At 50.2% G+C, this 10694-nt stretch overlaps 1 protein-coding gene across 13 annotated transcripts in view; it reads right to left on the bottom strand.

Annotated features, from left to right (window-relative positions):
* Nucleotides 1-2060: 2060 nt before the first annotated feature.
* Agap1 (ArfGAP with GTPase domain, ankyrin repeat and PH domain 1) overlaps nucleotides 2061-10694 on the bottom strand; it is a 435843-nt gene continuing 427209 nt past the window's right edge. For all 13 annotated transcript variants that reach the window (XM_021650398.2, XM_021650399.2, XM_021650400.2 and 10 more), the window contains one exon: nucleotides 2061-8663. In XM_021650398.2, the coding sequence (XP_021506073.1) occupies nucleotides 8460-8663 (204 nt within the window). In that variant the 3' untranslated portion in view covers nucleotides 2061-8459. The remainder of the gene's footprint in view (nucleotides 8664-10694) is intronic.

The following is a 10694-nucleotide window of genomic DNA, read 5'->3' as shown; positions in this document are numbered from 1 at the left end:
GTGGGGGGCGGGGCAGTGTGGAAGGCGGGGCAGTGTGTGGAGGGCGGGGCAGTGTGGGGGGGGCGGGCAGGGTGTGGGGGCGGGGCAGAGTGTGGGGGCGGGGCAGTGTGTGGAGGGCGGGGCAGGGTGTGGAGGGCGGGGCAGGGTGTGGCAGTGGTAGCCCAGCAAGGGGCAGGGACAAGAAAAGGCTGTGAGTAGGAGTGTGGAACTCGCCAACATGGGAACCAGCGTTAGAGATTTGGACAGACTCCTCAGCAGGAACCATGAAGGAGTTTCAAGCAAGGAAAACCAGAGAAGATGCTCAGGACAAGAACTATAGAAGAGGCTGTGGGGGACAAGGATAGGCCAGGGGAGAGCATTCAGAGGCATCCTGGGTCCCTCCCGCAGGGGAGGAGGAGCTGGGTTCGGGAAACATTGTCTGTGTTTTTGGATCCAGGTCCAGGTACTGAGGAGGTCCCCAGCAGGCCCATAGGGCCTGGATGGTTCCAGCCACATGGATACCAGAGCTGCCCTTGACTCTTGGGGCTCTTGGTTAAGCTTTGCTCTTTACCCTAATACCTCCTAATTCCTAATCAATTTGTTTCAGAAGCAAAGGAGTTTATTAATCAATTAACCAATTGGTTCACAAGCCTCAGCTTGAGCGAATAATATGTTAATAGCCCAACTTCCTCACTGCCAAGAGGCATAACCACACTTTTACATGCCTTTGGAGAACAGAATAAAGGAAAGAACCACTCAAAACTCCCTGTTGACATCTTAAATCTCTCTAGATATTAAAAGATTATTTATAGAGGTCTTTTTTGTTTGTTTCTTTGATACAGGTTTCTCCCTGTCTCCCTGGCTGTCCTAGAACTAGCTATGTAGCCCTGGCTGGCCCTTGAACTCAAGAGAGCCTCCTGCCTCTGCCCTGAGGGCTGGGATTAAAGGTGTGCACCAGCATCTGCCACCCATACAGAGGTCAGTCTCAGCCTTACCTCAAATTCCTCACACCTTCGCTTTGCCCACACAGCCTCTCTGGAGTGTGCTGTGGCACTGCCCACAGGGGGTGTATTCGAAGGTGGGACTGCAGAGCCTGGGCACCGCTTCCCTCACTCTCAACAGACTGCCAACCCACCAGCCCGCATCCCTGCCCTCTGTGTGGACCCGAGTGCTCCGCCTATCTGGCCAGTGGTATAAACAGCCTCCGAGGCACGACGTCCACCGTTTCTTCCCTTTTGTCCACCCACATGGAATGCAGCCCTGGGGAACAGCATTCTAGATGCCAGGTGGCAACAGTACCAAATGTTTGGTGGGGGCCAGGCCCAGAGCACACCCAGACTGTCCAGGCAGTTACTCCTGAGGAAGAGTGATCTTCAAGTTATTCACACTACCTTAGAAATCTCTCACGGAAAAAAACCAAAACCAAAACCCCAAAACCAAACCCATGCATTGGTTCATCTCCTGAAAGCCTCATTACCTGTCTTTGTGCCACCTGGGTGTGTGGTCACTGAGTGGCATGCTGCCCCGGGTGTGGGGTCGCACAATGATGGCTGTGATGGCCTATGTGGCACCCTGCAGGTGACTGTGCCACGGGAAAGGTTCTAAAGAGAGGATCCTTACGGGAGCACCCACAGGCATGCCTTACCTGACCCACTGTGCTGGTGTCTGGAGTGTGTGTCTGGGCTGAGGGTATTGAGGGTGGGGTCGCCTCCTCTAATGTGGGAGTGATGACATGTTTAGCGTGAGGAAGTTGCAGCAATCCCATCAACGGTGCAGTTCTGGATGAGACTCTCTTCCAGCTGCCCCTGCCTGGCAGTCTCTCTCACAGGGGGAAGGTGAGCAGGGCAGTACTGAGACATACACAGCACTGGGAAACTCACCGTCCTGGGCTTTCCATTCCCGTGACTGAAGACATGCCCAGCTTCCAGAGTCTCTGGCTGCAGGGTGAGGGATTAGTCCCCTCAGATACAGGTGGCCTGTCTCTAAGATAAACCCTCTTCTGTGATTTACCTTTCCTGGGAGTGGGAAACCCAATTAATTGTGACAAATCGCTACCAAGCAGAGGCTTCACAGCAGCGGTGTATACATATTTTCATTTCTTTATTAGAAAGAGGTCTCTACATTACAGCCACCTCTCTGGTACTTTACACACTTTTCCTTTTCTTTTCCCCTTAGAATACTGTACAGCTGACACAAAATCCCAAGGCAGGAAAATACAAACCAGCATATTTAACCCGAACAAGGTCGCATGAACGAACAAGCAAAGCGAAATGTCTGTGGATGGTTTCATTACAGGACAAAAAGCATAAATAAAGCATCAGTCATCAGGAAACGTAAAGTTATGGAATGAGGTAATATCAAAATGCCCCAGACGGACCGCTCACTTCTGGAGAAGCCCCACGGTGCTTCCGCCTTCTCCATGTGGCAGGCGAGGTGGCCTTCCCTGCCCCAACCCCGGAAAGTGCCAGTGGTACCCTGCCTTGCCATGGGGTTTCTCTTTGCAAAGAAGCTCCTGTGGCCAGAGAAGGACTCAAGGTGGAAGTGGGGAGAAGGATGGGAAGGGGCAGGAGAGGACGTCCAGGCCCTGTCCTCTTGCAGGTCCAGCCTCAGGCTGTTGTAAAGGGCTAGCCACCTCCTATGCATTCCTGGGACACCCTTTCAGCTCTCAGGGCTCAGGCCTGGAGGACCAGTTCTTATCTTAGAAGCTCGTATTATTTTAGAAGAAAACTACTACCCCCACCTCCACAATGTGGGGAGGGAAAGGGATGATTATATATATATAAGAAAAAGGTTAATTTCAACAGGAAGGTGCAGACACGTTGCCCTTTGGTTACAGGGATGTTTTGAAGGTATCTTTTGCCTGTCCATCACATAATAGGCCAGGTCTCCACTCAACTGCCCTGGGTAACCAAAGTACCACCCTGGTTAAAACAAACAAACAAACAAACAAATTGCAGGGCCTGGTAGGTAAGCAATGTATGTGCAAGAGCAGGAACCAGAGGCCACATGTGGGCTGGCGTCAACTCACAGCACCCCTGGTCCCTTCTCCGCCCACCGGCTGAGCCGGGTGGCCAGGCCTCTTATGAGCACCTCAGCTGTGGACAGCGGGCTGCTTAAAAATTGTTTTGGGGGCTACATAGGTCTTTCTACTCAGAATGCCCTCAGTGAGTCCACAAGACCCACCCAGCAGGCTAAGCTTTTTTTATTTTTTTCCCCCTGCAAGCATCTGAGAGCCATCTCCAACACCTCGCTAACATTCAGGCTAGCGTAGATGCAGTCCTGAACCTGGACCCTGGGGTACCATGTGATCCTAGGGCGGTTGTTCCCAGCAGCAGTGTGCTAAGGGGCTCTCCTCAGGGCCTAATCCCTCCACCCCCCAACCCATTCATTCACACTTCTTGGTTCCTTCATTTCACAAGACAAAGGCCATGTAATTCCCTGCACACAGAATTCCAGATCAGTCCCCTCCTTTGGTGGGAGAGTCCATCATATGGCTTGATTCATGACCCCCAGGGGTCCCCTGCAGATAGCACGTGCTCAGCAAAATAAAGACAAGCCCTGAGCTGACCTCTCTCATTCACCAAGGCCATTTGCTTGGTCTTAGACTAGCTGCCAGTGCTGGGTGCCCGCAGCCATCTGTGGCTCACTATGGGAGAGGGAGGCCTCAGTTAAGAATGCTTAGACCAGACAGGAGAAGACCCAAACTAAATACTGCTCTTCTCTAGGAAAATTGGCTTCTTGAGTGGAGGCACAGCTTCTCCATGGAACTTCACTGTGCTCTGCCCTGGGCAGGTAGTCTAAGGGCTTATGGCACTTAAACTCCCCTAATCTGGGTCTGAAAACAAACAAACAAACAAACAAACAAAAAAACAAAACAAAACTGAAGGACACAAAGCTTCCTTGGCTGTCTAGAATCATCCATGATGAAATGTTCTCTCTCTTCAGCTCTGACCCAGGGTGCCAACCCATGTTTAAAGAGCAGCAGCGTAGAAACTAAACAGAGGGTCTCAGCATCTGCAAGAGCTCTGTCAGGCCAGGACTTCTGAGCCTAGAGAGACTTTATGTCTTTAAACACTAAGGACCCCCCAGATGGTCAGTCGTGTCTTTCTCCACGAAGTGAGAGATGAGCCCTGCCTCCAGTCACTGGCGTCTCTGTCTCTACATCGGCTGTCCCTGCTTGGTTCCAGGGTGGGAATAAAAGCCTAGGGACTGTTGCTGAGTGGCACCAGCGGAGAGTAGCCGGGCTCCTTCCCCTTCCCACCCCTCAAGAAGGAATGTGATCATTTTGGCTAAAAACCCTTCTACCTCAGCCAACTTTACAGAGAAGCATCCCAAACAGGCCAAGACACAAAAAGTAGGCTCACATGGTTCTCCTGGTCCCACTGTATGCTGCTACCCAGGACCCGGTGGGAGTGGGGGCCATTCCAAGAGACACAGTGGAGAAGGTTGCACAGGGGATACCAATGGCCCTGACAGCTTTCTGGTGAGTGACAAGGGAGTGACCACCCCCAGCTGTGCTTTCACACAGACACAGTGGGGGATAAAATCTTGTTTTTGTTTTTTTTTTTTAAAGGAAAGTTGCTCATTGGTGTCATGTTTCTTCAAATTCCTTCCTAACTGCCTTTCAATTTGTTTGCTTCAAAGTCATAAATGCAATCCTGGGAGAGTTCTAGCAAAGCCTCAGGGACCTTGTAGGGTGTGAAGAATGGAGACGGAAGAGCTGAAGAGAGCCCACCAAAAGGCGTAGGCTCACTCCTCAAAGACCTCAGCCTCTCAGGAGTTTGGAGGCCCTGTCCATGTGCCTCCCAGCTGTGCTGTTGTGGGGTGTCCCCATGAGGGATGGAGATTGCCCATCTTGGGCAAGAAACAGCCTAAACGAAGGGTGGAAGGGTAGAACCTTTGGCAACTGAGAGCCCAGCTCAGGCTCAGGGCCAGCAGGTCTCTGGTTCACCAAGTTCAGCCGCAAACTCCCTGTGGGTCTTGACAGAGAAGGGGATGTTACAGAGGGCCTGGTGCTCACCCTGTGGCTGAGCTTTTCTGTGGACAGTCAGTGAAGCCCAAGGCCTGAGGGGCTACAGTCCTCACAGTGGGACAGGACACTGGCACTGAATGCGTGTGTTACACCCTAGCAACCTCAAGGAAACTAAAGGACCAATAGCAGAGGTCTGAGGTTGGAGGGCAGGGGGCTCATCTTAGGCTTGAGTGACACTGGGAGATCTCCTTCTGTCTGTAGATCCAGACTAAAAAAATGGGTGGGAGGGGGTGTTTCTCAGAGGTGAGCAGAATAAGGAGGCCTTCACTCTTCTCCTTTGACACTGTTCCCAGGCCTGAGTTCAGCAGAGGTAGCCCAGGTTAGCCTGGGACGCGGCTGGTTCTAGCACTGCCTCCCAAGGGCAGGGGACGGCCAAGTCACAGGTCCCTTTGCTGCTGACCCCAGCTGGCTACTTCTCAACAAGAAATTCACCCTGAACACAGAAGGCTTCTACATGGACTCTGTAGTGGGCTTCTCACACCTGTCACTTCATGGAGGGGCCCAGCGCCTGGCAGAAAAGTGGTCTCAGCCCTAAGGCCGCTCTGGGATGAGAACTCAAAAGCTGCCCCTCCTCCCTAACCTGCTTCTCTGACTTTCCCACTTCCTGTCTTGATCCTAGTAACTCCATTGCATGACTTCCTCATGTTGACATGCTCCTTAAGAAGTGTGTCCCATTAAAGGAAGTAGTTAATGCTGGCACTGCTTTCTAAAATCCAGGTCCTTGCTTCTCCCAGCCTTGGTGTCCGCTTGAAAATGGGAACAAGAAGGTTGTCATTGAGGGAAGTACTTGGGTCTGATGGTGAAGTATTAGCACGGGTTAGGTCACTTCTCTCCTTCATGAGCACAGAGAATCCCAGAGGACCCAGCTCTCATCCTTCCATCTGTTGCAAAAACTCAGGCTTATGGAAAGTGGGCTGCCCCCAGGACAATTCAGGGAGGTTAAAACTGGCAGGGAAGGGGCCACATGTTGTGAGGAAAAACTGATGATGTCAGAGCGACATAGGGAGGGAGGGAACCAGATCGAGCAACTGCGCATTCGGGCAGTGGCGGGTGACGTGAAACAAGGAGTCATTCGGGAAAATATCGTATTATAAACACATAATAATATGTACACACTCATATACACTCTGAAGAGAGGCCTTACGAAGGATTCCATTTCCCTTCTGAAGTCGGCTCCCCTATGATAAAAGCACTCCTATAGTGGGAATTAGCTACACAGAAATAATTTAAGAATCTCATTTATACTCTATCTGTGTTCTCTAGAGAAGTCTATGGTAAAGGCTACGTGGAGGTGTGTGCGGATGGCAGGACTGGATGCTAATGCAGGTCTTCAAAAATAGGCGGTGACAGCTTGTTTTCTCTATTCACATTTAAAGTAATGACACAGTGATGACGAGCAGGGTGAGACACCAAATGCACGGCTTACGGAACTGAGCTCAGGAGCCTCAGACCCGAGGCTGGCGCACCTGTGACATTTTTGGATACTGGTCAGTTCCAGCCGTGCCGGGGCTGGAGATGTCCAGACACCTACCCACATATATGCTGTGTAAAGCTTTACTTTCCATCCCATCTATTTTAAACCTTCTTTTATTTTTTTTTTTAAAAAGTGAAAGAAGAGGAAAAACTCTTACAAAATATAAAGTTCAATATATGAGGGCAAGGGGCTCCTTCTCCACAGGGCACCGGGGCGGCTGCGCCCCGTGTTCTGTCTTCCAGCGTGACGGCCTTCTCCCTATCACACGGCCACGAGGGCTCTCCGGCAAGGCTGCCCCCGATTTATTTTTTAAAAACTAAATAGTGTCACGGTTTGGTGTTCCCGTCTGACCGCCGTGCTGATGGTGGCTGTGTCTGATGCGCCCTGTGCCCCGCCATGGCAAATTAGATGTGATGTTACAGCCGGACAAGGGAGGTGGGCCACACGGGCTCTCGGGGGCCAGCTGTGCCAGAGTGGCTAGTAGCTGCTCACAGGCTCTGATGCTCCGAAAAAAAAAATCACCCCTTCTTGTCACAGCCCCTCGCTTTTGGTTGGAGAGGGTGGTCTCAGCTCTAGAAATCTGCCTTTGGGATGAGGGATCATCTGCTCCTTCCCACTCTCCCCTCCCCCTTCCTTTCCTGACTTTAATAAGCAAACTGTGGCACCATCTTATTCTGATACGCGCCTTTTAAAAGGCTGTTTATCACATTAACGGAAGTGTTTGCTGCTGGGGTTCTTCCCGTGTACAATGATCTGTAACCCTCTGATCTCAACTAGTTGCACGTTATTAGTTCCTATCCAGCTCAATTTATAAATTAACACGGTGCCATTTGTCTGCACAGAAATCAATGCATATTTATGAACTTCTTTATTCAAATAGATTTTTGCACATCTTCTTGACGCCAGAAACCTGGGTAACTCAGACCTTGTGGCTCAGGAGTGACTGAGGCCTGACACATCCATCCTGGCCAAGGGACAGAAAAATCTCTCTTAGGAAAAAAATAGCCTTTTGTGTATTTGCTTAGTTTTGAAGCATACTTGAGCGAGCTACTTTCAGCTGAACTCATGATTTCTGTTTTGGATTTCCAAGTTACATTTATTTGTTTGTTTTATTTATTTATTTTCCATTTTTGTTTTATTTTTTGTTTTTTGCACCAAGGAAGGGAACTGTAGTCAAATAATACCCAGCAACTGATTTCCTCTCTTTGGACTGAAAAATTAAACAGATACTAAATTATGACAGTGAATTTAGAAAGGAGGGCTCCAAGGGCTGGGGAGACATGTCTGGGGTAGACGATGCTGCTCGGCGCCGCAATCATCTCGTGGCAATCACCGGAGCGTGCCGTGTAACTACCTCCTCGGCTAATATGCCTTCTTCTCGGTGATGACTAATCACGTTCTATTAAACAGCGGTAATGCTGGAGGAACTCGACTATACAAGTGTAATGAAGCCAGTATTCTCCCTGGACAGATTAGCTACAACTGATTTGACACCTACCATCATAGGGGCTTCAGACCTGACAAACTGAGCTTGTTTCTGATTTATGCCGTCAAGCTCCCCAGAGAAGACATGAAATCCAAGCCTCCTTTTGGTCGAGGTGAAATGTACTGATGTGCTTAACTGCCGGGTAGGGGACTCTGCCCCCCATCTCCTTGCTACCCCTCCCCCCCCCCAGGCTCCGTCTCCAGGCCACTGGAACAGGGGGTCCCCGTCGTGGTGTGCTATCCTCAAAGTCGCGAGGTTGTCAGTTGCGTTGCTTCCGGAGTGTGGGAAAAGGGCTCAGTTCTGTGGCCTCCGGCCTCCTCTTCTCCCCTTGAGGACGTCCAGGTTTGGAGATTTCGTGTGGAGTGAGTGAATGGCAGGTGGGTGGAAGGTGACCACCAGGAAGAGGGAGGAAACTGAGGGACTCACGTGGTGCTGTGACGTCCGGAGCCGGCGGGCCTGTGGGATCCCAGGTGCAGGGCTGGCCGAGCTCAGATAATGCTGGGCGCCCTCCCACCGCTGTTGTTCCTGCTGTTGTTCTTCCTGGACAGGTTGGGGGTAGCCATGAGCACGAAGCGCTCATCGGGGCAGCCGTACTGCAGCAGCACCTCAATGCACTCCTGGCTGGAGGCCTGCCGGGCATATGCCAGCGCTGTGTTCCCGTGGGCATCTCGGGCCATGACGTCCACCCCATACTGTAGAGGCAACACAGCACACGTCAGTGTCTCTGGGGATCTGAGGGTGGGCAGGGGTAGGACACACCTCAACTCCTCCGTGTGGACTGAGCTGGGATGGAGACACCTGGGACCGACGTTCATGCTCTGTAACTGCTGTCGGGAAAAGCCTCCCCACCCCCATACAAACGCTTTACATCACACACAGGTCAAAGAGGACTTCAGTTTTGCTTTCCAACCATACATGCATAGGGAAGGGCGGAAGATGGCTCAGAGGAGAAAGGTTCTTGTCAAGACTGAGAGCTGCGTTTGATCCACGGAACTTACACTGTTGAAAGAGAGAATCCACTTCTGCAAGCTGTCCTGGACTGCCACAGGGCTGCTGTGCAACACGCTCACACACACACACACACACACACACACACACACACACACACACACAGAGACGGAAACACATATACACGCATGGTAAATACTAGAAAACAACAACACTTGGAGCAGCTCAGTTTCACTGCAGAAAATATTTAAGAAACGCGCAGGCTCACGAAAGGAAAAATTACGGCCAACAGTTTATTTATGTTTTTATCCTGCACTTTAATACTAGCAATGAGAACCAGGGCTTGGCAGATGCTAAGTGAGGTGTACTAAGCCTCAGTCTTTTTTATTTTATTTATTACACTTTATTCACTTTGTATCCCCCCATAAACCCCTCCCTCCTCCCCTCCTAATCCTACCTACCCTCCCCCTTCTTCACGTAAGCCCCTCCCCAAGTCCACTGATAGGGGAGGTCCTCCTCTCCTTCCTTCTGATCTTAGTCTATCAGGTCTCATCAGGAGTGGCTGCATTGTCTTCCTCTGTGGCCTGGTAAGGCTGCTCCCCCATCAGGGGGAGGTGATCAAAGAGCAGGCCAATCAGATTATGTCAGAGGCAGTCCCTCTTCGCATTACTATGTAACCCACTTGGACACTAAACTGCCACGGGCTACATCTGTGCAGGGTTCTAGGTTATCTCCAAGCATGGTACTTGGTTGAAGTATGAGTCTCGCTTGAGTCTTTTCTAAAGAGCTTTCTTTGAATTTAACGGATATAAAACTGAATAATTTGTACTTCTTTCTTTTACTGAACTGGACTTTCATAATTTTCTTACATTATCAAAAATTGCTCAAAAGTTTGGCTCCTTATAGCCATGTAAGGTGGAAACACATGAACCTTATCCAGTTATTCCATCCTTGGCTGTAGCACAATCTGTGCAAAAGTTGTCAGTAGCAGAGCTGGTGAAGAGAGCTTTGTCTTTACTGTATCGCTCTCAGTAGCTCATGGAAACACTAATGTTCACACTGAAGGCTAGCCCAGGGAGATGCCACGTGGCACACAAAACAGGGTTGGGGTGGGCCTCTGTGGGGGAGCCCTTACTCAGCCTTCACAAAGGCGTGGGTTCTAGGCCTTCAAATAATATGATGTCATTGTTTGCTGCTCTTGTGGAGGCCCTGAGCTGAGTTCCTAGCACCCATGTTGGGTGGCTTACAACTATCTGTAACTCTAGCTCCGGGGAATGTGGTATCCATTTTTGATCCCTATAGATTCCTGAATATACCTAAAAATAAAATAAAGTAACAGGCTGAAGAGATGGTTCAGCAGTTAGGTGTGTCTGCTGATGTTCCAAAGGGTGTCAGTTTGGATCCTAGCGCTCATGTTGGATGGCTTACACCCATCTGTCACCTCAGTTCTAGGGAATCTGACATTCGTTTCTGGGCTTTGGGGCACTGGCAGATACCTACACAGACACAGACAGACGGACAGACACACAGAGACAGACAGACAGACAGACAGACACACACACACACACACACACACACACACAGTGAGGACTTGACATTTCAGCATCTCAAAGCAGCTTGGCCCACACAGACAGGCTTTCTCTGTACAACCACTTCAGTTTCTTTAAAAAAAAAAATCAATTTCAAATTTCAACAAATTAAAAAAAAAAATTCTCCTGAGTAGAAAGTCATTAAAATAGTGCAAGAGAGCCTTGGTGACAAGCACCCACCTACCA

This window comes from Meriones unguiculatus, chromosome 15 (genome assembly GCF_030254825.1).
Source record: "Meriones unguiculatus strain TT.TT164.6M chromosome 15, Bangor_MerUng_6.1, whole genome shotgun sequence".
NCBI lineage: Eukaryota > Metazoa > Chordata > Mammalia > Rodentia > Muridae > Meriones > Meriones unguiculatus.
The sequence above is the reverse complement of the archived record's forward strand: the minus strand, read 5'-3'. Positions and strand labels throughout refer to the sequence as shown.